The 27,776-nt window shown below is 38.8% G+C and overlaps 1 protein-coding gene across 2 annotated transcripts in view; it reads right to left on the reverse strand.

Moving 5' to 3' along the window:
• Window positions 1-9,564: 9,564 nt before the first annotated feature.
• The window catches only part of FBXL17 (F-box and leucine rich repeat protein 17), a 456,881-nt gene continuing 438,669 nt past the window's right edge, over window positions 9,565-27,776 (reverse strand). For both annotated transcript variants that reach the window (XM_019727982.3, XM_088796664.1), the window contains one exon: window positions 9,565-9,939. In XM_019727982.3, coding sequence (XP_019583541.2) covers window positions 9,799-9,939 — 141 coding nt within the window. In that variant the 3' untranslated portion in view covers window positions 9,565-9,798. The remainder of the gene's footprint in view (window positions 9,940-27,776) is intronic.

Genomic DNA, 27,776 nt, shown 5'->3' on the forward strand with positions numbered 1-27,776 from the left:
CTAAATGCAAAATCCCTCTAGGTTTTAATCATTTTTTCCCCACATTCTACATCTTGTGTGCCCTACAACTAAATGAAAGATATTCTGTGACTCTCCTTTCATCTAAATTTCCAAAGCATTCAATGTTATTTTCATAATAGAGAAATGACAACTTCCCCCCCCCCCATTTCTTCTATCATCAGTTTACATGATATTTAATTACATCATCACTTTAACCATAAAATCTTCCATTTAGGCACTGCTCAGACCCTTATCATTTAAATACAAGATAATGGCCTGTTTCCATATATCAAGATGTAATCAAGTCACAGGAAGGGGAAGAAAACGCTGTGTTTTGTTTTTGTTTTTAATCTATAAACCTCTTAAAGGGTCATCCTTGCCCTCTTTTCATAGCTTTTGCACTAATGCGATAATCCACAGTTCATTTAACTATAACAATCCTATCAACCCTTTCTGTCTACATTCTTTCTTTTCTCTGAAACCAGAAGGTAAATATTGGTTCAAAGGTCTTACAATCATTATTTCGTTAAATGGCCAATAAACATATGAAATGGTACCCAGCTTTTTTAATATTCTGGAAAATGCAGACTAAAACCATGATTTGTTACCACCACATGGCAATCAGAAGCAAATAGGTGACGGGTAAGGACCTCCATACTCTGCTGGTGAGGTCAAATGTGAACTGGTTCAACCCCTTTGAAAAACAATGTGGCATCACTTAATAAAGTTGAAAATAAGAAAATACTAGCAGTTCCTATCCTAGGGATGTACCCTAGAGATGGGTGCTTATGTGTGCTATGACACATGTACAAGAATGATTTGGGCAGCACGATTTGTAATTGTCCCAAATTGAAGCAAACCAAATGCTTTTCAATAGTAGAGTGGATATATAGTGGTATATCAATACAACAGAATAGTATGTAGCAACGAAACTGTATAACTTAAGTCATACACAATAAAATGGTTGGATCCTACAAACACTATCTTGTAAAAAACAAAGTCACAAAATAATACAGACAGTATGATTCTTCCATATAAAGTTCAAAACCAGGTAAAACCCAACTACATCTTTAAGGACGCATATAGGTGGTACAACAAAAATGAAATCAAGAAAATTATTTCCTTATGGGCTGGAGTGTGGTTACATCTGGAAGGAGGGAGAGGCCTGGGCCTGGAGGGTACTTAGGATGGAAACTTTTGAGGTATCAGTGATGCTCTATTCCTTAAGTGGTATTTGCTTTGCACCCATATTCGAACCATACATATATGTGTTATGTGCTTTTCTCTGTTTTATTCACAAAAAATGTTTTGAAACACAAGAGTGTTTGACATAATTCATTTAATTCTCCCCATCCCACTCTATGTCTACACCACACCCCACTCCACATGTGTGAATCACTTTCAAATGTACCATTAATCCTTGGAAGTATGAAGATTCTGATCACTAATTTTCTTAGATTCTTTGGGTAACCATAAGAATGAAGTAAATCTAGGAAAAAATGGGACGATAACATTCAATGGTAGCCACAGGGAAACAGTAGAGAAGTGGAATAAACATCCCTTAGCATACAGTTAGCAAATTATCTAAATTATCTAATAATGAGTGGTGTCAGTAAGAAAGAACAGAATACTGAATGGACTACATTCAGTAGACATCATTTAAGATGAGATGGCGTATGTGGGCATGCCTGCACACACACAGCCACTCTGCTGGAAGATTTCAGGCTAGAGAAAGGGATTCAGTGAGTCCCCATCACCCTGGTCTAGCCATGTATCCTCAGGCCATTTGACATTGATGAGTCTCATCTCCAGATCTCTCAAGTGATGTCCAACTATGGAAAACATACAAGAAACATCCATCCACATTCACAATATGAATACAAGAGACAAAACAAAGGTTTGTCCCTTGGATGTTTCCCTTTTCCTGGGCTGATGGCATCCATGAATGCGAAGGTCGGATAATTACATTTGCAAACTTTCCACCGTGTAAGTTCGTGAACGTTAACTGTCCGACCTTCGTAGTTTCATTAGCCAAGCAGAATCACAGGAAAAGGAATGCTTTTTAGGGTTATTTCTTAAGAGATGATTTTAGTTTTCTGAAGTTTATTTCCTGGAGATGGTTGCATTTCAAGGACTAAGGAAGTACATTGCCGCTATTATTATTGATAAAATATCTCAAAAAGCTGGGATTGATTTTAATAAGTATAATAATGCCCCAAACAGAAGGGTAAACTGTGGTTTATTCATAAAGTGAAATAGATAGACTTGACCCTAACTGACTGTTCATTTCAACTATTTATTATCACATTATCAGACAAGCCTCTGTATTACTCAAAGGTTTTAATACCAGATTTATCTTTGTAATTTAAAATGAAGTGATAATGAAAGGGCCCCCAACTGCTTTACAAAATAGTGTAGTTGTCCTTTGATTCTTGTGATAATGACAGGATAGTTAGGCCACAAGAATATTCACAGCTGTCTCAGCACCGCACCAACAGCTGTTTCGCTTAGACTTCCAATGATGGTTAGATAGAAACCAGGAAGTTAGGCAATGGTATCCTCCCAGCACGGTGCCAAGGACAAGGGTCAAACTGGTGTGTTGTCCCACCTCTGCCACCTGCTTAGACATGGCATTTGCATACTCTGCTTCACACAGAGCCAGCCTCCACAACCAAACGGGTTGGGAACCTTGCATCTAGGTTCAGCAGTTCTTGATAATTAATCTATTTAAACAAGGTATCAAATTTTTCTTTTAAAATTTTAATAAAATATTTGATACAAAGCACAGCATATTAATAAAACAAATACTGGCCAAGCTACCCTTCCACTTATAAAATAGAACCTACAGATTCACCTGAAGCCCTCTGTGGGGTCTTACAGTCCCAGCCCATGGCCTGCCCACCCAAAGGTAACCACCACTCTGAAATTTGGCAGTTGTTACCTTTTCATAAATATACTCATGTCCCTAAATAATAGCTTATTTTATTTTGCTTGTTTTCACTTGATTCTAGGACAGAACACACTCCTCATTTTCTTCCTACCATTCAGAGTATTCCTGCTCAGCTTCCTCTGAAGAGTTTCCTTCCTTTCCCTAACTTTCAAATACTGATGTGCCCAAGACAGTCCTTAGGCTTCTCTTTGTATCAAACTAATGGATGATAATTGAGGATAATTTCAGACAGGCTCATGGTTTTAAATGCCACCTACAGACCATCTATTTCTCTCTCCTCTGAACTGAATTCCTATAACCAACTGCATATTCAACATACTCACTTAGACATCTAATGAGCACCTCAAAATTAACTCATCTAAAATCTTTTTCCTTCTCCACAAACAAATGGAAACTCCATTATCTCCTTAAACATTGCCTTTCCCCTATTGGTTTTTCTTCTGCAAGGTTAGATACATATGTTGGAAAGGAAAGTCTCCTACTATGTCCCATGTGTCGTAACCTCTCAGTCTTCCATATGGAAATTATCCATGCAAAAGAACAAGCCTGTTCTTTTTTCCAATTTTCCATTTACTTTGCTCAGATCTACATTTCAGTTTACAAATTCTCCCTTTAGCTGAATCACCTATGGTACTCAAGCCTTCCATTTTCATTTTCAATTATTATTTAATTTCTAAAAATTCTACTTCTTTTTAAAGTGTATCTGTTCAGTTTTGGTAGTTTCTTTTATTCTTATACACATTTTATAACAACTTTTTTATATCTTTGAATGTATCAAACATTAATTTTGTATTATGTGTCAAAATCTAATGATGAAGTCTTTGAGGATGTGGATCTATTGTTGGTTTCTTTCTGTTGACTTGCAATAACGCTGGCTTAATCCTGTTGTTCTCAGTGATTTTTAGATTGAGTTTATATTTGCCGTCACTCTATTTGTGGGGTTTCTTTTGAGGCCTAGACTGAGGGTACCTTTCTCCAGAGATGATTTTTGTTTGCTTTTAACAGGCCATGAGCACACCAGAAATGAATCCTTTCAAAAATACAATTGTGACCAATACAAACTATGCAAATCGTGCATAGAGTCAGGCACTCGACTCATGTGAAGGTTGGCTAGTGGCTATTCATTTTCAAGGGAACTAGTGGCTATTCATTTTCAAGGGAACCTTTAACAAAAACAACCCATAAATAGCCAAGGCTGAAAATAGTAATTTTCCTTCCTGTCTACCTCTTTGATTTTTTATTTTAGTTCATTGTTTGTAAAAGGGTATTGCCTTTCAGGAATCCTGGCTTTATGTGAGGTGGTCTCTGATTCGACTCCCCATTGTTCACTGGCCCAAAGATCTTTACATGTTCTCTAGGCGATGGTGATCAATAGAGTGTCCCACATTCTGGTAGTTTCCAAGCTTATCTCTCTATAGGTAAAACACTAACATGCATCAGCATCACCTGGAGGATTTTCTAAAACAGATTGCTGGGCCTTATTCCGAGTTTCTAATTATTTATTAGATCTGAGGTGGGGTTCAAGAATTTGTATTTCTAGCACATTCTCAGGTGATGCTGATGTGATTGGTCTGGGGACCACACTTTGAGAACCACTCCTCTAGACCAGGGGTCAGCAAAACCCTGTAAAGGGCTAGATAGTAACATTTTTGACTTTATGGTCATTTTCACATGGCCTTTGTGAAAATGATTGGACTATTGTAGCATGAAAGCAGCCATAGAAAAATACATAAACAAATGAGTGTGGTTGGGTTCCAATAAAACTTTATTTACAAAAATATGCATTGGCCATATTTGGCGAGGGGCCATAGTTTGCTGACTTCTGGTCTAGATAGATGTTCCCACTCCCATCCTAGCCACAAGAGGGTCCTTTTGCTTCCCTGCAGTCACATCTACTCAATTAACAGGGTTTAAAATATCTCAATGAAAAATTTTAGATGTTACATAGCAGAAAATCTTGCAGGATCATCATCGCACCATATTACCAGAAAAAAAAAAAAAAAAGTCCTGCATTTAAATTTCTACCTGTTGAAAGACTTTAGAGCAAGAATTTTCTAGTGGATCTGATTTTTTCTATAAGTCAATCTCTTTAGTAGGCCATGAAAAGTTTATGATTGACCCTAGAATTTTTTTCCACCCTCTAACCCTACAGAACATACCTGCCTATATTACTCAGTTACCTCAAAAGCCCAGAACTTGCCTTTCTGTCTCATTCTCTCATACCTTTATACATATTTTTTCCATTTTCCAGGTTGCCCCACAGTAAGTTTCGTAAATTCCTGCTATTCCTCTAGCCCTCCTTAAAAGCTCCTCCTTGGAATATGTCCTAACTCATTTTATGAGTCCAACATTTTGATACCAAAACCAGGAAAGGACATCATAAAAAAAGAAAATCACAGGTCAATATCTCTGGTGAACACAGATGCAAAAATACTTGCAAATAGACTACAACAATGCATTAAAAAGATAATACATCACGATCAAGTGGGATTAATTCCAGGGATGCAAGGATGGTTCAACATACACAAACCAATCAATGTGATACACCACATTAACAAAAGATAAATATCATATGATCATACCAATAGATGCAGAAAAAGAATTGGACAAGATACAATATTTATGTATGATTAAGACATTCAATAAAATTGCTACAGAAGGAACATACCTCAACATAATAAAGGCCATGTGTGACAAACCCTCAGCTAATGTCATACTCAATGGTAAAAAACTGAAACTTACTCTAAAATAAGGAATAAGCAAGGATGCCCACTTTTACCACTGTTATTCAACATAGTATTGGAAGTCCTAGCCAGAGTAATCAGGAAAGAGAAAGAAATAAAAGGCATCCAAGTTGGGAATGAAGAAGTAAACCTGTCACTATTTGCAGATGACATAATTCTATCTATATTAAACTCTAAAGACTCTGCTAAAAAATTAATAGACACGAGAAAACAAATACAGTAAAGTTGCAGGATACAAAATCAGTGTACAAAAATCCATTGGGTTCCTATATACTAACAACGAAATATCAGAAAAAGAAACTCAGAAAACAATTCTATTTGCAATTGCAACAAAAAGAAAAAAAAATACCTACAAATAAACTTAACATAGGAAGTGAAGGATCTATATACTGAAAACCATAAGACATCATTGAAAGAAACTGAAGAAGACACAAAGAAATAGAAAGATATTCCATTTTCATGGATTGAAAGAATTAACATACTTAAAATGGCTATATTACCCAAATACACAAATTTAATGCAATCCCCATCAAAATTCCCAAAGGAATTTCTTTGTTAAAGAAATAGAACAATTTTCAAACTTGTATGGAAACACAAAACCCCCGCGTAGACAAAGCAATCCTGAGAAAAAAGAACAAAACCAGAGGTATCACACTCCCTGACTTCAAATTATACTTCAAGGCTACAACAATCAAAACGACATGGTATTGGCAGAAAAACAGACACGCAGACCGATGAAACAGAACTGAGTCCAGAAATAAACCCACACGTATATGCACAACTAATTTTTGACAAAGGAGACAAAAATATACAATGGAGAAAGGAAAGTTTCTTCAATAAATGGTGCTGGGACAATTGGAAAGCCACATGAAAAAGGATGAAACTAGACTGCTACTCTATCCTATATGTGCTCCCTCTAATCTTGCCCATTGTTACATCTGTTGTACTCCACTGCTATTGCTGCTTTTCAAGAATGTCTCCTTGCTTGGCTATGAGCAACTTGAGATGGGACCTTTAAATGCCCAGTGCCTGGCACATGATTTTTACTCAATAAATGTATCTATTTACTTTTGAAAATTAAAAGAAAAAGGCTAAGTAAATGAATGAGCATTTAGGGAATGGAATTTTAAACAAACCACTTATTTAAATCCTTGAGGTTTTAATTTTATCTCAGTAATCACTAGCCAACTTAGAGTCTCCTAAACCCAGTCTTGTTTATCATTCTTGGTAAGTCAAACCTACATACAATCCACAGTAAAACAGACCAGGACACAAACTACTGCATGTCTCACACCCAACCAGCATCTGGGAGGCCATTTATTGTCTCTAAAATAAAACAAAAGACACAGTGTTTTGTTTCTCTTTTATTGCAACTCATTGCAAGGTCAAAAGAGTCACAGAAATATAGAAATTGGGTGAATTGCCTTTATCCACTCAAAAAGACATTAAAGACAAAGGACCAGAATTTTCTACTACAGCAATATATTTCATAGTCTTTATTCTGAAAATACTGTTGATATTTTGGAGAGGATGAAGCCCTGCATTAAACGTGTTCACATATGTTTATGACATTCTAAGCAAAAGAAAAAAAAAGAAAAAGAAAAAGAAAAAAAAAGAAACGCTATATTGCCCAGAAAAATCATTTTAAGCCTCATTTCAAAGCATCTAATGAGAACACATTCAACAACCATCACAGGATCACTGAAGGTAACTCTTTTTCTGGTTGTTTTCTGAGATTAATGCTTTTGAGGCTGGATATGATATTTCTATAGATTTCTACAAATATACCAAAGCAATTTTCCAGGTTATGTTGCATCAGGCTTTCTGAATTAGTCAACATCTTAAAGAATAAGTGCAAGTCCCCCCACCCCCCACCCCAAGCTAAAGCATGTTATAGTGCTGTACTTTAGATTCAAACACCGCAACATTAAACAAAAAATTAATTATACACTTCTGAAACCATGTGACAACCAAACTGTAACACTCCAAAGATTATCACAATTTTGAACTGAAATGGCACCATCTATATCATTGATGGCTCTCCCTTCTTTTGTCTTTTTTAACTATTTAAAATATAGTATGACATATATAAAAATTAAACTTTTGCTTATTCACTCAAGCTACTATTACTATACATACTGTCTTATAAATTAGTTTTGGATTAAAAACCAGTTAAAATATTATGATTTAAGATATTTTTTCAATGGAGGGGAATGAATATGAAAATGATATGGTTTGATGTGTAAGAAGAACTACTGTTTATGAATAGTAAACAGCTTTTTTCCTTATACAAATTTTATTTCCTTCAAATTAGATCAGTAACCCATTTAGTGATGGAAAAAGATACCTTTGGTGGTCACTGACTAGATTTTCCTAACTGATTGGGATTAAAAGCTAAAAAATGCCATATCAGAAACATGTTGACATAATCAAAAGAAACAGTTGTTTATATTTTTTGGAGCCATTATAAATAAGTGAATGGCATTTGAATGTAAAGCTATTCTTTGTTTCTTACAGCTAGTCTCATTTCAACAATATGGTTTAACAACTCAAACCTTAGTATACCTGTTAAAGACCAAAAAACAGCTATGACCACATTGGGGAAGAATAAATAGCAAAATCACAAGTCAGGGTTTTGTATCTAGCTCTACTGGGAAAGATAATCACTCTTTAGTGTAAAAAGGCTCCCTGCTGTCTTGATTATAAATCTAGACACAAGAAAAGGTTATGTGAGCCTGAGTCCCTACTATGAATTCATTGTAAAGATGTGTGAAATCAAAACATTCATTTACTGATAGGTATTTTCTTAAGTAAAAGGTGTCAAGTTTTACACAAAGAAATGCTTATTTCTGACAAGTGTAAACAGAATCTTAATGAAAAGATTTTATAATTTTTCTTCTTAACTCATACATTAACCAGCAATAGATCTTTGCAGTAGCATAAGAACTATTCAAAAAACAACATGCAAATATCCAAAAACCTGTTCTAAAGCCCAAAGCAAAACAAAAAAAAAAAAAAAAAGGAAAAAAAAAAGAAAACAAAAAACAAGATTGTCTACTTATATCTCACTCATTAATCTGCTCTTAATGTGACTACTCCCAAATCTCTGAAATATAGTTTCATAATTATCCAAATTAACAAAAAATAATTAAATGATCTGTAGATTTTTAAAAAATAACTTCACACCATTAATTACATTGGTGGCTTTAATGTAGATAATGCTAAGATTAGCTCCAAATATCAATTAAATATATCCGGAACAGTTACTATCCATGAAATAAAAGCTAACATAATGTTAACGTAAAACTCAATTACGATATTTAGTACTCAACACAACACATTTGTAGAATAATGAATACTTAACTTCGTGAGCTGGCCAGGGGAGTTCAGATTGTTGCCTCCATATAAAAATTTCACAAAAGGCTTTATCCTCTCTAGTCCCTAAGTTATCGACCAGATATCAAGTTGGCCACCTGTGGAAACACTGAGTTAGGCAGAGCCACAGTGAGTGACATCCTGGAGGAAGGCCCCTCAGTTAGAAAATGATCTAGAGAGAAACTGCCTTGGTGTGCATGTACGTGAGAAAGTGTGAGAACCTATATATGTGTATGTGCTTGAAATTTTGAAAAGGACTGGTTTCCCGGCTTCTAATTAGTGTAACATCACTTATGCTCTGGTTGCAGTAGAAGTACACAATTTTATCTCATCAGAAAAGAAGGCTGTTGCCTTCAATTTGGGGCATCACCAAGTGGCAGTAATTAGAAGCTCAAAATAATAGATTTCATTTATTTTTTTTTTTCAATTCCATCGTAGGAACATTTTTTTTTTTTTTTTTAGAGAAATAAGCCTTTGAATTTAAAAACTAAAAGGTTTGTGGCTTTCAAAATCTTTAATTTTAAAGGAAAAAAAAAACAGCTCACCTGCGAATAAATAGCAATTGCGCTTATGCTATGCAACAGGCAAATGAGACACAAATATACACACTCGGGTACACACACAGACATGTGACAGTTAAAACCTTTCCAAGAGATCACCCACCCCAAATCAACACTTCCTCTCTGCCCTGCTGAATGGTCCCAGTGGACCTGAGCTTCGGCTGGAGTGTTAGGAGGAGGCGGCAGACATATTGGGGGTCCAGCCCATCTGATAGGCTCTCTCCAACGTCCTCTTGCAGTCCTGCAGGACGGTGCTGAAGGTGATGTGAGGGTACTGCTGCACCAGCTGTTCCACCGTCACTTCATTGACCTGTAACCAGAGAAGAGCCACCATCATGCACAGGACCACTGAAATTGCCAGCTGCCCAGGCTCATGGGCGCACCTGTCATGGTACTAGGAACCACCCCCATCCCTCTCAGCAGTGTGAGGAAGTGTCTAGTGAGAAGATGCGTGTCCCGTTTTGTCTGACCGCCCTGGTTTCCTAAGTACTACATTTGCCCTTAGGGACCTTTTAAAAGACATAGGACATCGAGAAATCAAATGTGTTTTCCAGAAGCATACATGACTGTGACTCGCCAAGATCCTAAGGTGTCCATTGAAAATCTAGTTCCTGGGAGGTGAGGCTGCAGTGAGATAGCATTCGAGTGTGCGTTTGACTTTGTCATCACCCTGACAGGCTTTTTAGGATGAAACTGTAGATTGGTGGAGAGGATACACAAGATTCTAGATAGAAGTGTTGGGGGAAATGTTTATTTTTCTTCCTGTAAAATGTTAAGGTATTGCAAACTTCAAGTCCCTTTGTGAAAAGGGCTGAAATGTGAGGAATCAATAATTAAAACATACATGGCTGGCAGGTCAGGGATGGCCCCACTAGACCTTAACCATCAAAGATACCACCTTGATTCTTGATTAGACAAGGCAATCAGACAGACCTAATTAAAACTAACACCTTTACAATTGCTGTGCTGTGAAGGGATTAATTTGTCAATTATTTTTAAGCTGATTGCAGTTCATATCACAGAAGTAGACAGCTTCCTTCATCCTTTAGATAAATAAATGATTAACCTAAGGACCACAACTTTTAGGTAGCTTTATTTAAAATCTTTATTGACCACTTGGGCATTTTTCAAATACATCAATGTTTCATTTATACTAAGTAAGCTGGTCTGAAAGTAGGGGGCTGTGATACACGATTTTGTGCTCCCTCTCCATGTCTGTCCATTATCGACAAAGATCAGGACTGCCAGGAAAAACCTAAGACCGCATCAAACCCTTGCTGTTTGCTTGGAAAGCCTGCTTAGAAGTATGATGACCATGACCTTCAGTCGTCTGCACTATTCTGAAATAATCTGGAGTTCTCTGGGTGAATTGGAAAACTGTTATACATAATATTTTTTTAAAACTGAGAGTTGATGTTTCAGCATTGTGTTGATGATAATCTTTGTCAGCATATCTCTCTATTCAAGACTCGCTTGTATTTAAATCAATTTTCATTCTAAATCCAACAAAGCCATGTACTTAATTCTTTCTGTGATATAGATATGATATATAACGTTTTGTTTTCAAAAACAAGAAAATAATTTTGACTAAAAAGGAAAACTGATATACAAATTAGAGTTAAGAATATGAATTCATGGTCTTAAGAGGATTTTTAAGCAACATAATGTTTTTTCTGAAATTAAATTTATGTATGTTCTAAGTCTTGCTTAAGGTGAGGCAGCTTACAACAGTGTACTTAGAAGGTCATGCATCATCCAGCCCTGTCTCCCTCTCTAGCATATTTTTGATACTATCCAGTCACCGGATCTAATTTCAGATAACCAAGGTGTCCAAGCTCTGTCTGGCCTCAGGTTCTTGGCACATGCTGTTCTCTTTACCTGGAATTCTTTTAAATTCACTTCCCCCTTGAAAACCACCTTCTCCTGCCAACTTCCTACTCATTCTTTACATTTTTTTAAATTAAAGTATATAGTTGGTATACAATATTATATTAGTTTCAGGTGTACAGCATAGTGATTTGATATTTATCTATTTTATGATTTGATCACCATGATGCCTAATAACTGTCTGTTACCACGCAGTTATCACAATATCATTGACTACATTCTCCTTCATCGTCTTCACCCTACTCATTCTTGAGTTCTTAGTTTCAATGTCATTTCCCCAGGTAATTTTGATCACGCCGTATCCCTGCTCCCCTCCCTATATTAGGTAAGGCTTCCAGGTTGTTTACTCTTCCAGCATTTTCCTACACAGCACTTATATTATAAAGTCAGTTTATAATTGCTTTGTTTAATGTCTATTTCGCCTGTTCTAACGTAAGATCCATCAGAGCCATGATCATTTTTGTATCCATGAGCCCAGCCTAGTTATTTGTGAATGAATAATAAAGCAATAACAAACTACAAATAAAAAACAGAAACCCAAGAGCAAGACAAAGCCAGACACCAATGTAATCACAAAGACCAGCAATTGCCTGAGGAACTCATGTTCAGCTTAGGAATTCCCTCCTTCAGGAAGCCTATCTCTCCATGAGGCTGGAATAGGTATCCTTTGTCTGTGCACCCGTGGTTGGCACCCTGCAAGATTTGTCTTTTATTTAAGCACTCTCACACTGCACTGCAATCACCTCTTTACTTGCCTATCTCTTCCACCTGAACAAAAGCGTCAGCCTTTTATTTTTAAGGCTATTGGGCTGTGCACAAAGTAGAGGAGAAATATGGCAACTGTGGTTCACACCATGGACTTTAGAGTCAATCAGAAACAGGTCTGAATCCCGGTTTCATTTTACTTCTTTAAGATTTGGTTTCCTCAACTGTAAAACAGGATAAAAGTACTTATATCATAGGATTATTATAAAGGATTGAATGTCATGATATGCCTAATACTTTGACGGACTCAAAAAAAAAAAGGTCAACCAATGGGAGCCCTTATTATTACAGAAGGCACAGTCATCAAATGCATGAGTTAATTAACAATATGTTAGGGTGACAAATTATCTACAGTGATGCTCAATATTGTTCCGCTCCTGAGATATTTCAGAAACAAACCTTTATAACGTATGTTATAATGTTCAAAATAAAATAATCACAGAACAAGAAGTAACTTTTAAATATACTTCATATACAAGAAGAATCTATTTTATTTTAATGCTCTCTGGAGGAGATTCCCCTCAACTTTCCCTAATAGCACACATTAGGTTTTAAATGATCCATTCTCTGGAAATCCTCCCTTTTCTTTCTTTTTTTTTTTTTTCTCTCTTTTTTTTACTGGATGTTCCCCATGTTACAGCTACCTTCCATTCTCTTGCCATAAACAAATCGGGGAGGATGTAGATCTCATTAAGGGAGAGCTAAAGTCACTCGGTCGGAGAGGACTCTCAGAAAGTCTGCACCACAGTGCAAAAGAAGTAAACATGCTCTAAGCCACTTAACATTCAAGGAACAACTAACTGAAAATAGATTGGAAAAAAAGGACGGAGAAGAGAAAACATGTAAACCCACCACAGGGATGGGGACTGTCTTCTGTGGTACATTTTTTCTAAACTACACAAGGGCCTATGCAAAGTTTTATACCTAGGGTTGACAGGTAATTTGTTTTGGAGGTCCAATTTTTAAAAACAGGAAATACCTCCATGTGATGTGTTTTGTAGGAAGAGATACAATTTGCCTTAAACAAACCGGATACACGAAGCTATGGATTTATGAAGTATATAAACTAGAGAATAATTGTTCACTTTAAGATTTTCATGGCAGGGTTAACTTATTTTGACAGCTCTCCTAATGTGTTTCATATATCCTTTTATTTACCGAAATTCAATTTACCTATTTCTCTTGTATAAAGTAAGATAGACCTATAATAGTTGAGCATATAGGCTGTGTTAATTCTCTGGCTTTCATAGATTATGGGAAAGAATAGACAGTACTTCGGCTTTGTATAGCTGTATGAAAAACAGAACTGGTAATTCTCTGTGGATATAATGTGTCTTCTAAACAACCTTTTTGCTAACTGTGCTGTGTAAATTCTGTGAAAACAAAGCAGTGGGGGAAATGCAAATATTCCATTTTAGAGCTTTGTTGGGTAGAAGTTATTCAGAGAAATACATGTGCTCCCAGTAGGGAAAGCTCTATCTCTTACTTATAGTGTCCCCTGGCTATAGAGTGTGATACATTTTATACTGAAGTTATTTTCATTTACTCAGAAGTACAAATTATGCCCACCTCTTTGTATAGATTCTATGAGTTGTGGTGCCTTAGAGAAGGAGTTCAGTGTAAGACCCAGGAGGGTCCACATCATTTTAAATCATCATGCCTACATACAGATTTTGCAGATTTTTTGTCATGCACGCCTCCATTTGCTAGAAAGAAAAGAACCGCTCTCTGTTCCAACTCATAAAATGCATGTAATGTAAAAAAGGAACATAAAGATGAATTAAAAAAAAATTCTCCATGATTCCTGGTTTTCTATGTTCAATTTCTTTTCCTCTTGCAGAAAACTACCAATGGCAACTCCTATATTACACATGCACTTTGACAAATACAGTGTATCTTCCTAAAGAAATACGCAGTGGTGTCATTTGAAGAAATTACTGTGATTAAAGGGAAAAAAGAACGTACCACAGGTTTTTGTTTTATTTTAAATGTAAGAAAGATTGGATTTTATAGTTCTTTCCAAAGACTGCATAACCATAATTTACATTTTCAAAATTATAACTCTTTTTAAGGTAGTAGCAATTTGTCTAGTATTTTAATCTATTTTGCATTAACATCTATTAGCACTTCTTGAAAATGTGAGGCAAATTGGTGTGGTAATTAAGGTAAATCACACCATAGTTTCATTCTGTTACTGCTGCTATTGTGGAAGGATGACGAGAGCACCTTCAATCTTTTCCAAATTCAGTTTTTAACTAACTTATCTAGACCATCACCCTGTTTCTTTCCCTCCTTTGGTGTACTTTCCCCAGAAGTTTCCAGATAAGTGTAAGTGTAGGCCTGAATTATCTCCCAAAACTATTGTTCAAAATATAGAATTTCTGATAAAATTTGCTGAAGAAACCATTTATAATAAGTGATTCTTAATTCTTCTTTGACTCAAGTTTTAAAATTGGATGTGTTTCTTTTTAAGGGGAAATATTTGACATGAGTACATTAAAACCACACTTAGGAATATAATACAGACAAATCTTGTTTTATTGCTCTTCCCTATATTGCACTTCAAAGGTGGTGTGTTTTTTACCAACTGAAGGCAAGACCTTCACCAGCAAAAGATTAAGACTCGCTTTGTCGTGACACTCACTTGAATGCAGTGGTCTGCAACCAAAACCGCACTATCTCCAAAGTATGCCTGTAAACCACTTAAAATCACTTTTTTTTTTTGGTGTTTTTTTTTTTTTTGAGAAAAGTTTCCCTGCAAAAAGCGAACACTATTTAAAAGACCAACAACAATGACATGTATTGCATTATTCCTAGACAGTAAATTCCTTGACAACAAGAAGTGCTATAGTCATCTCTTAGTTTTCAGTCTTACACACACTGTCTGGAATATCCTTGCCCCATTAAAATATTAGGTCATGAGATAGTACTTTTGGCTGTTTCTGTTCACTGGCAAATCCCTAGCACCTACAGAATGCAAGCACATAGCAAATATTCAACAAATATTTGTTGGCTAAATTAATACAGTAGTGTCATGAATAGATATTGAGTAAATTAAAAAGCACCAAATAGTGCTGCATCAGAAATCGTGAAGATAAGCTCACCTTGTTCCCAGACTGTTCCAGCTACAGTGGTAGTAGCAATCTTTAAAGTCTTGACATTATGGCAGCTCCAAATTCCTTTAATCCTTTGAAGTGTATACCCACGGTGGTTCTTTGTGCTACTCTCCTTTCCATCTCACATCACTGGGTACTTCTTTCCAGATATACCTTTCCTGGGGTTTCCAGTGATTTTGCACAGGAGACCAAAGTGGCTCATGATGGTGGTTCAGCAATTTTGGCTGAACCATGTGGCCGTCAGGCAGTACTCAGGAAATGACTAGGCTATTATACTTCATATTAATTGATGGCAGCCTTCCTTACTGGAGATCAGTGACGCACTACACTGGCTGACTAACACTGAGAAACATGTTAGTGGTCACTGGACATGAGTAGGTTTCTAAAACTTTGCAAAAATCCACATGGTTCAGAAGATTTAATACTTTAGCTTGCAGTATCAGTAGTCTGCTCAGGGTGGCAGGCCCAGGAGGGCCCCACAGATTGTAATATTTTGTGACAGGTAAGGTCCCTTCTGATGTCACAGTTATCTGGTAGCATAGGGGGAACTTTGGACAGATCTCCTAATTCGAAACAATGCTATTTCCACCTTCTTATTGCTTGGGCTTCAGCAATTCCACATGCTTTCACTGATACCTGGATGCAAATGGAAATCTGAGGCCTTTTGTTATTGTTGGTTTTATTGTCACAGTGGTGTATGACATTTGTTGTCTCAGGAAGCATGTAGATAATACTGCAACAGGATGGTACAGTCACAGAGGAGGGAAGATGGTCCCTCCAACCAAACCTGCCCTGTGCTCTCCACTGAGAAACACTGTACTCGTCAGTATCAGGCTTTCATGTTGTAGGGGAGAAATCAAACACATTTTTCCCCCTCTTCAGCATGGTTTATTTTGGTGAAATACTTGAAAATAATTTGCTAATTTTTCATCCAAATGACTAATAAATGGCAAAATAAAAGTATGTTCACATTCCAGTAAGAGTGGAGGAAGAGGGGAAGGGGAAAATATTCAATGAGCATCTATTATGTTCCAGGCATCTAAGCCTTAATACCTCTTACTGCAGATGAACTGTGGCTCAGACAGAATTGGTATTACACACAGGGTCACACAGTGTCACTGACATTGATTTTCCATCTAGCGTTAGGAAAAATGATTGCAGTTTACATACACTACATTTCAAAGCCCTGTATAAGCTCTTCAGAACGGCTGCACGGTGGGCAAATAAATTGTAATGGATCTTACTTGGCCTGCAGAGCATTCTGTCATGGAGCTGTGCAAATATGATGAAGCTGCAAGACTAACAAGGGGCCTTTTGGCAGGGCCACTGCCCACGCCATATACTGTATTGCTTTCTCTCTTCTCCCCGACCCATCGAAACGTTTTTCTGTGTCTCGGGTGTAAAATGATCAGCTTGACAAACATGGTCCCCACCCTCTTAGAGCAAGTGAGACGAACAATTAAATCAGTAGCAGCAGCAAAGCTTGAGGAGTGCTTCCTAGGGGAAGTGCAGGTTACTGTGGATGGAAGGATTTTGCGGGCACTTGACCTTCTCCAGGAAGGCCGGAAAGGGCTTTCCAAAAGAAGTAACATTTGGGTGGACTTCTGAAGGACAAGGAGGCATCAGCCTGGGTACCACGTGCACTAAATGTACACACCTTATTCAGGGAAGAAAGGAAACCCACTCATAAGTTAGAATAAAACAGTCAATCTGTCCTTTACTTCATAAGCTTTGTAAACCAATGTTAATCCAGCCCGTCTAACACATTCAAGTGTGTAACTGCAGCAAGCTCATTTTTCAAATAGCACTGCTGGGGGTGGGAGGGCTAAGAAAATGGGTGCCCCATCTGCAGGTGGAAAAAGTCAGGAGCCCAGAGTATGCCTGTGAAGGTGTCACAGATAGCACACTCAGCTCCTGCCTCCTCATTCAGGGCTCTTGCCTTCTCACTGGTCTGTCATTCTCCACAGGATCCCTGGGCAATGTCACTCACGGCTAACAGCCCCAGAGGCGGACTTCTGGAGGCCCAGAGGCAGAGTGTTGTCTCCCAGGCAATACGCCTCACCTCCGGAGCCTGTTTCTCTCTGCGTTTCCGGGCTCTCTGGGAAGCTGTACTGGCTGTCGGTAGCACCTGGCATTCATCAGGGGCTGCTCAGTCACCCTGGACAACAAAGATCCGAACGAGACACAACTGCTCTTTCAGCAAGTGCCCATGGGCCCCAAGATGGGCACATATTAAAATGGGTAAAATAAGGGTAATGTGAATTTTAGTACTACCTCAAACTTGTATGTAAATGAGATAAGTCATCTAAATGCAGTTACAAAATTTAAATAGGACACTAAAAATAAGTAAATAAATAAAAAGGCAGACGATACATTTGATTTTTCCAGGACCCTGCTCAGCCAACAGTATGCACCAGTTCTCTGCAGGCGCGGGTAGATTTTTATGATTCTATTTCACTCCCTTCATGGTAGGACTTCTCATGTCCATGTTTGGGTGACAGGCCACACATCCTGGTGCTGTTTCTCTATGGTTAGAAGTCCAAGATACCAGGAATTTTACAATCTCTCACCTCACCTCTTTTGCTTCCTCTTCAGCAGCAAGGCTAAGCTTGCCAGCTGCCTGGAGGAGGATAAGGCTCAACAGGCATGAACAGGCTGCAGGCAGAGCCCACAGTGAGGGTAAAGGGTCTTCCCAGCATGGTGAAAAGATTTCTAGGTGTGAACTAGAGCGTGCTGGCTGTTCCTTTTCTCTACTCTGCAGGCAACTTCTCATTCCCGTCCTTCCCTCTTCCTTTCTCAGTCACACCCAGGCCTTTCTCTGTGAACCCCACAGTGACTCATCCGTAACAAATATCTGAGACATTTCTACTGATGTGGCAAGAATTGAACTGTATCTGCAACCGAGAATACAAACAAGAATACAGTGGTCTTCAGCCTGGCTGTTCATTAGAATCTCCTGGGGAATCTTTAACACCTCCCAACGTCCAGGCCATATCCCAGACTAACTGTATCCGAATCTTGAAGGAATGGTGCCCAGGCATCAGTATTTTTGAAAGCTCCTAGGAGATTCTCAGATGCAGCACCGGTTGAGACCTCCTGGTCTGAACCTTCTGACTGAAGAGCCCCTAGAGGGTGCAGATGATTTCTGCACTTGGGAATCTGAAGGCAAGATCTGAACTAAGATTACTGAAAGGTAACAGGTACTCACCCACCTCCTGCGCTGCCCCCTACATTAAACTCTAAGTCAGGGGTTCTGGAGAAAAGAAACTGTTACGCCTATAGCTTATTAGTCCACCCCCCCCACACCCCGCCACCCCAAATATTCGTCACTGACCGAAACAAAAGGTAGATTTTTCGAATATGGTAAAAACAGACTGGTTTCTCCTCCTTCAGCATTTGTCTTAGATTTCTAGTTGGGCGTAGCCAAAGGAGGCCGCTACCTGAACTTCCCAACAGCTAGTGGAAGGAAAAATTCCCCTGAACCCATCCCTCACAGGGACTTAAGTGTTTCTTCAAGGGACCACCCGTGAAGTAGGAGGAGAGGACATACATAACTAAGTTATTTATTATAAATTTAAGAAGAAAAATAGATTATCTTATTGTTGCCTCAAAGCCACCTGCTATGGGAGTCAGCTGATTACAGGTCACCCATAATGCACTCTGCTTCAGGCATAAACCTCATATGAATAGCCTGAGGCCTTCAAGGGCGTTATTTTTAAACATTGAGGTAAGAAAGATTACACTAGGGTGGCAAAAACTCATCTAAAAATTCCAAAGCACAGAAAGAGACAGATACTGAGAACGCAATGAACCGGACAGGGGCAGGTTCATAAATTCAGCCAACTTTGTCAAATGCAGTCATTCCATTTCACAATCTGCTATGATTAGAAGTGCTATGCACTGTCAATATCACAACAGGCCTGGCTTCATGCTGTCTCTTTTTCATGAAATGTGGCTTGCCTGCTAACACTAGCATTGCTTCTACTGTGTTTTCCTGAAAACAAGACCTAACTAGAAAATAAGCCCTAGTATGAGTTTTCAGGATGACATCCCCTGAACATAAGCCCTAATGCGTCTTTTGGAGCAAACCTCATATATAAGACCCGGTTTTATTTGTGGGGAAACACGGTATTCACTTGAATTAGCACACTGAGAAAGTAGCGAAGGACCTGGGAGGATGGGGATCACAGAAACGCCTGCACTGTCAAGTGAGAATCAGGGCTCGTCATCCTGAAGTCTCTAGAGATTAGGAGACACGAGTCTAACAACCAGACTGTCAGAGAGAAAAATTAGTGACATTTTCATTCCCTGTTTCACCAAACAATCCTCCACCAAAAAAGATGTTTCAAGCCAAGTGTAAGCTCTAGGTACTCAGCCTTCCACAGGCCATTCTGAGGCCACAACCGACAGTCGTGGGATTGACCCATCACGCAAATCAATGCATTTGTTTTGTATAGATTTGCACTATGTGAAAGCCAAAACGGATATGTGTGGGACACCGGGATGGAGAAAGGCCCTGGGGGAGTCATCTGCAGTGCCCTAAATGGTTTGGCAAAAGATGGACTATTTGAGAAAACCTGGCCCCTAATAAAATAATCAACGTAGTCACTAAGCGAGTGGTAAGTGCAATGTATTTATGGAACACATCTGGGTGTTTCTAAATTAAACTCGCAAAATTAAGCTGAAAAACACAATTGAGAGAGAAAACTCTCAGAACTGAAAAATGTTTTCTCTTATGCTTAAATGGCTTTCTGGATTTCAGTTTTTATTTTCTTAGACAAAGCCTAGACCACTGGTAATCATCAGTGGATACCTGATGAAAAAAAATTCTAAAATTGTAGTCTCCATTAGGTAGAATTTATGGATTTGACCAGTTTCCTAAAACAAATTTATTATCAGCAAAAGTTTAGTCTTCATAGAAGTGATCTGTTTATCTGTAGATTAAAAAACAAAAACAAAAAACAACTATTAGGTTGGTGCAAAAGTAATTGTGGTTTTTGCAATTTTTTTTTTAACCTTTTAAACCACAATTACTTTTGTACCAACCTAATAAAAACAAGTAATATTTTTGGTTTTCAGAAGAGCGACTACATAAATCAGAGCATTTCAGGGTTCGCATCTGAAGGATGCCGAGTCCAGTCACACATCAGATGCCTGAACTCTGTGATTGTCCTCAGTCTCAGGGGCTTTCGGCTACACTCAGAATCCCCCAGCTACAGGAAACTGATATTAAATGCACGGTGTCATCTTTCTTCCTCATTTATTTATTCCCCTCTGCCTAGGTACTTTTTATAATCTATCAAATTATTAAGAGGCAGTGGGACCTAATGGTTTTCAAACTTGCTTTTGTCTGTGTAACACTTCCACAAACCCAAATATTAAATATTAAATAAGCAAACCAAATAAACAAAAGCAATAAAACAATAAAAGTGAGGTTGCTCTGATGGATGCCAGGCGCGAGAGCCTGGCAGAGACTCTGAGAAACCTCCTCAGAACCTTGGAGCTACACAGAATTCAGATGAGAAACACACTCCAATTCATCCATCTGTCCATCAGTCCGTCCTTCCATTGGTTCACCCATCCATCCATCCATCCACCCACCCATCCATCCATTATCCAATATACATTTGTTTAGCAACTATTACATACTATTACATACTAGCCTGGCAATATAACCCAGAAGGAGAAACCCAAGGAGCTTAACATTCTAACAAGGAGTGTGATGAGGATGAAAAAGGTAAGGATTTCCCAGCATCAGGAAGAGCTAATATTTATCGCTTACTTCATGTAAAGAACTTTACATGTATTCGCTCACTTAACCCTTTCAATTACCTGAGCTAGGGGCTATTTTTATTTCCACTTTACAGATGAGGGAACGGAGGCACAGAAAGCCGTATGGGATAGGAAGCCAGGAAAACCAGGAGCATGGTGGCGTGGAAGACAAGATAGAAGCCTCTCAGGAAGGAGGGAATGGTTGCCACGTGGATGCAGCTGCTAAGAGATGGAGCAAGTTGTGCACAGAGAAGTGGCCACTGGATTTGATGACATGGAAGTTGCTGTTGATCTTGAAAAGACCAGAAGCCAGTGGCATGGTGAGGATGGAAACAGATTGTAAGGAGCAGTGTAAAAGTAAGGACAACTGTTCATAGTCAATCCTTTGTTCAGGAAGTTTAACAGTAGAGTGGTAGAAAGATTGGACTCTGGAGGACAGTAGCTGAAAGCAGATGTGGGATATAAGTGAGGTTCTTTATGCAGAAGAAATATAATTTGGGGTGCCATTTTTGAAAATTAATTTTCAGTCTTACAGCACTGTTTGTCCGTTTGCTTGTCTGTCTCTCCCAGGAGGCTGCAGGCTCCATGCAGTAGGAACTCTATCTTGCACACCATTTTTTCTGACCTGTTCCCTTATCATGGTGACTAGAACAGAGTAAGCAGCTCAGTAGATATTTCTTAAATAAAGGATTAAAATATATGATAAAAATTGAGGGATGAAGTTTAGCTTTTCTCTTTGAAAACCTATGTGGCAAACAAAATTTTCACTAGGCCCAGTGTGGCAGGCTGTGAAAACCTGCTGCTGGATGGCCAGGCCGCACACACGGGCTGGGCTGCCGTTCCATTCCCAAAGGGCAGCATCCCCCAGTGTCCTGAGCTGCTGCGGCCGTCCTGGTTTCTGCTTTGTGCAGTCAGGTGCTCAGGAGTTCTGGGAATCTAATCTGAGCCCTGTTAAGAAATTGCTGTTACCTTTTTGATTTGTAAATTTGAAAAATAATATGATCCTGCAACCTAAGTCTTTCGTATAATTACTTAAGCCAAATCAAAATTCCAAGGAGAATATTTACTGCAAAGCAAGGAGGCTCCAGGGTGCCTTCAGGCAAACTCCAACAGAACATTTTACAGCATTTGGGGAACAGTGGGCCTTCTCCTTCCTCCTTAAAACAACAACAACAACAATTTCACCATACATCAATCCTTTAACAGAAATGAGCAAAACATGAGCAGCTAGTTGCAGCACACTCCCTTAAAAGGTTCTAAGAGATGTTGATTTTCGTGAAGAAGCAGACCAGGCGAGTTCCAGCCTGGACACGGACTGGCTGGCTGACTTGGCAAATCTTTACTCTCTCTGTTCACAAGGAAGAACTGAGACCTGCTGGTCTCTAGGATTCTTCTTACTCTATAAATTTAACTATAAATTAATGGGTCTTATTTAAAATCCATGGCTAGGATACTCTGAACCAGTGGTTCATATCAAGGCTAAATATCAGATTCCAAAGCAGGTATGGATACATGAGTAAATAATAATGATAATAATAAGCATGAGTTTGGGCTAAGTACTTTATTGCCGTATCTCATTTAATCTCGTAACAATTCTATGGGGTAAATATTATCCCTATTTTCAGATGGTGAAACGAAGGCTTTTAGAAATTAAGTTGTTCAAAGTCCCACAGATAGTGACGTGATGGAAGTAGAATTTGAAAACACTAGTACTCCCCAGTTAAACCTGTCACAAAGCTCCATGCCAGTGTTTTCCTGGTTTAATATTTAAAAACAGTAAAGCCCTTCCAAGTTACCACTTCATAGCAGTTCAGGTGAATAGGGTTGGGAGAAGAGATGGAAACACTTTGGCTAAAATGAGGCTGAGAGGTAACCTGTGAGTTTCAGCTGATGTGTTTTCCTCTGTTTCAATTACCAGGAATAATCAGGACAGGGTTATAAAAATGTGTTTTAAAGTGCTCCTGTGTGAAAATCACCCGGAGAAACTGTTTTATCAGCAAAAGGAACAAGATGCTGATACTTCAGGTGAAGGACTTAAGTTCAGAGTTTAGAGCCCCCGCCGCACTCTCTCACTGTTTTTCATCGTCCCTTTCTTTTTTGGAGCACATGGTATTATGGGCTGTTCATGTAACGGTTACGGTCGCTCGCTCGCGGCCTAGAACTGCACGATCAGATACAGCCAGACCACTCCTGCCTTATTAGGAAAGAATGTTTTGTTTTTCACTTTATTTTGTTTGATAAGACATACATTTCCAGTCTTAAATTCTGGCTATGGGCAATCTGGAAACAGCTGTGCATACGTTGCAGGGGAGAGGCGGAGTCCCTGCAGGTACCCACTTTGTTTCATGGCTGGATTGCTACCCAAACAGTCCCGGACACAGGGCCCCACAAATTATTTTCCCTTAAACTGATTTTTCCAGTTAGTTCTGTATATTAGTTACAGAGTCCTCTATTATTTTCCCCATAGGGCTTTCCTGCTCAGGATTCCTAAAACAAGCTGATAAAAACTCCATTTTCTTCACAGAAATATTTAGGTTGTTGAGGCTTTCTCTTACCATAATTACTTCCTGAAAAATGCAGCGGTCCATTTTTCCTGAATATTTTTACATTAAATTGGGCACACGAAACTTGGCCCTCGGTAGTTTAAGGTTGTAAAGCAGATTCCTGGCTTTAAAGAGCTGACTGGTTTCCATTACTTGCTTTCTGCATTGGCTTCTCGCTGATTTGATTAAATGGAATTTCTCTACCATTTAAATGAGGAACTTGTGTGAAAAACAAGGATTTCTTATGACCTCAAGAAATAATTTCTGATTTAAAAAAAAAATCATCTATTTTACTCCTCAACTAAGTACTTCAGAAATTGGGGCAGGTGAGGAGAAAGGTCTCGGCGGTGGCAGTTTGATGAGAAATGAAGTAATTTGATTATTTCTACGGTGTGGATCAATAGTAGTCGGCCTCCAAAGAGGCCCCTGGCCTGAAGGCAGCGGGACAATCAATAGGCTCACGCAGGGGCGCTCTCCTCCCCCAGCAGCCTCTCTGATTTTTTCTGGGAAGACTCTTCACGCCTGTGTAATTCTAATTTATGTCAACTAGAAATCAAAGAAATTCCAAGAGGCTTTGGTCATAGGACGTTGGGGTGGACCTTTCAAAATCTATTTATGTCTGTTCCTTAAGTACCGTGCCCCCAAGGCCCTCCTGGCGCCTCGGGGCCAAGGGGAAGGAGCTTCCCAGCAGGCGGGCAGCTACCTGCTCCGGACAAAGGTGGGGCAGCGGGGCTAGGTAAGCGGGAGAAACTCTCTCGGTCCTGTCTACAACACTGCAGGGACCCGAGAGCTAATAAGCATTTTAAGCAAAATGCTTTGCCAAGAGTGGCTCTCTCAATAACGCTCTTTAATGATACCCCAGACGCTGGCATTTTCAAATCAAATGAACAGTGTATAAAATTAGTTCTGCATGAAGTTAAAAAAAAAATGTAAGTGAAAGGGAGCTTTTAAAAGCTCCAGCATTTCTCCATCCAACTGCTTTTCACAAGGGTTTGGCATATTGCTACATTTATGATGTTATTCACTGCTCATAATTCAGGCCCTATGTCTCCAAACTTCTGTATTAACACACCCTGCAGAGGTTTCCACCACGACATTTTATCACCGAGGTTTCCCAAACCAGCCAGGCTGCCTCTGGCGAGGTCTGGTTTCTCAGCCAATGCCATGCCACTGGGCTCCCTCCCTTTTCATCAACCTTGTTACCCCAAACATTTTTCATTAACCTTGAACACTGCATTTCCATTTGCCCTACAGCTTTTCCATAAATTTTTTTGTCCTTTTCACTTTTGTTCTCCATCCAAACTGCCTTGTAAGAAATGAGGAAAATATATTATTAGAAGAAATGCATCTATATGGAATCTAGAATTTACTGAAGTTGTGAAAATGATTTCTATGACCAAAGCCACTGTCTGTAATTGTGGAAAGCAGAGTAAACATATTGCTCTTATTAGAGAGTCCCGTTGATTATACAAGTAGTTTTAACTAAATCACCAAATAAATGCGTGTTAAGTTGATAGGTGATTTCGGGTCAACTCTAATTCCCAAGGTCAAGTAAGCCTTTGAACAGTCTTTAAGAATATAAGTTCACCCCAATTCATCAAAGCCGTCTCACACAGCGTTTTCTTCTCTTGGTTCTTACAATGCACTAAAGTATAGGAGATTAAGCGGCGTTGGCTTCAAAACCCAAAGTAATGCCTCTAACATGCTTATCCATCCAGCAATCAGAAAAGCCACTCAAGCAGGGGCTTCTTAATGCACTTCCTAATTTTACAAGTGCTTGGGAATATGCTGTGTTTGTCCAATGGCTGCAGGACTCCGCCCTAGGAGTCAGCCATGTTGCAGCCAAACAAATTGGCTGCAGTTTTGCTCAGACACTGTCTGATAATCTAAGCACATGTTGCTTTCATCTGCAAAGAATTTGTTTAATGATTTTCATCTAATGAGAGAAAGAGAGACGGAGGAAAAACACTTTTTCCTTCAAAAAATACACTGCATTTTGTTATTCTTACAGTTCCTCAAAAGCTCAAGTGAGGAAAAAAGCAGAAGTTTGGTACCGTATAGCTTTCAAATTAAGTACAAGTGGCCCAAATGAAACTGACTGCATGTGAAAGAAAATATAGCCAGGCTTCAACCTTCCTCAGAACCATAGGATCACAGGACACGAGCCCTGGGACACAAAGACGCCACAAACCCCATCTCTCCCCAGCGCAGGGATCTCACCGACCATGTTCCTGACACAGGGGTAACTGTGCAAGAAAGGGGAAGGAGAACTCAAGTTAATGAGTTAGAAGTGGTTAGCAGATTGGGTTAAGAACAGTGTGAGGCCCAAATTAATCTTCTTCTTTGATTCTTTGTTGGCACAGATGATCACATTGACATAGAGTGTCTTCATCTCCACGTCCTAATCATAATTTCTGTTTCCTGTTTCTGTTCTTATTCTTTTTGTTTTTCTTTTTGTTTCCCTACCTATTTAAATGGTTTTACCTTCAACCCACCCTTTTCTCTTCATCGCTATGCCTGGGTTAGTAAGTTGATTTCAAATACAGCGTGTCCTATGGAGGCATAAGTTGTCCTATGTAAAGTGTGTAGAAAATGTAATTACTGATATCTTTGCATAGAAAATAGTCTCAATTTTAAACTTAAGTGAAGAAAAAGTAAAAGGGCAAAATTTTCTCTGAGTTTTTTCCCCTCATTTTTTTTCATTTCCTTTCAAAATGGGTAGCAGGCAATACATTTTTTGTCTCATTTGGAAATTCAAATATGAACCCACAGGCTAATGTAGTGATATTGATAAGAATAACACAGCATTTTATATATAACTGTTAGTAACATTATTCTAAGGGCTTGATATATGTTCACTCATTTAATGCTCACAACAATTCTACAAGACAGGTATTATTATCATCCTGATTTCACAAATGAGAAAACAGAAGTACTGAGAGGTTAAATAACTGCCCAAGATGACAGAGATAAGTTCAGAGCCCAGATTTGAATGCTAACTCCGATTCCAGAGTCCATGCCCTCAACTATTAACCTCTTTTCTTTGCTTCTCAAATCTTTCTTAGAATCCTGATAAAATGTTAAAATCTGGAGATGGATAGCATAATGTAAATTTTGAAAGCTGAATAGTGACTTATTCTAGATTTCCATCCAACTAAATCAACCAGCAGGCTTTTTATGTGCAAGGCTTTACTTGTACTTTGTGTGTGGTTTGGAAACTTCTTCCGTCCTCACAGAACCTCACGTGTTTGGCTCTGAGCTGCCTGAGGCCTGAGGGCGCAGGCAGCAAGACTGAGCCCAGGATACCCTGGGCTGGGCCACGGGCTACGGTCAGAGGCATGGTGCTAGAGACAAGTCCTCTCAGGTTGAGGAGGGATCCAGAGTCCGCCTGAGGAAAAGGCTAAAACCTTCAGGGATACCTACAAACAGAACAGCCTCCACCTCTCATTTTGAACTAACTTGTATCTGGGTAGAAAAGAATTCATTTCTTAACTCGAAATTAGCAAAATGCTGGTCAGCAAATATATCTGGACTAATCATCCCCTGTACTAACTGGAATATACATTTCTACAGTTCATCTCTGAAGGTGGAGCAGACCTCAATGCATCTAGATAGCATAGACTAGAAATACGGTGATTTCCGAGCATGGTTGTGGATACGTCTATTTTGAACACATACATTCTGGTGTCCTTGGTTAGGTAGCACTCAGGTAGCAGTTTCGTCTAGTGGATGCTGAGGGGCTCTGCTGTATTCATTTCATGTTTCTAGAATATTCTGCCTACTGTGGACCCTTTAACTTGTTTGAAAAGAATTCCATTTTAAAGTGACAGGGTTAGTGGTAGTGTTAGGTTAGTAGTTAGTGAAATTTGAGGGAGACTTGCAACCCCTGGGTCTCAGTCTGTTGCTTAGTAACAGAGTCAGTGGCTTTCCAGGCTGGGCTGAGAATAGATAATGAAATCTCTCTAAACATAACTAACTGGCAGAGGCCTGGTATAAGTTGGGATTTTAAAGCATTTGGAGAAAAGAACTAGGTCAATTAACAAAAATCACAAAGCACACAAACG

The sequence above is a fragment of the Rhinolophus sinicus genome, chromosome 3 (assembly GCF_057876585.1).
Source record: "Rhinolophus sinicus isolate RSI-liver-muscle chromosome 3, RSI-T2T, whole genome shotgun sequence".
NCBI classification, from domain to species: domain Eukaryota; kingdom Metazoa; phylum Chordata; class Mammalia; order Chiroptera; family Rhinolophidae; genus Rhinolophus; species Rhinolophus sinicus.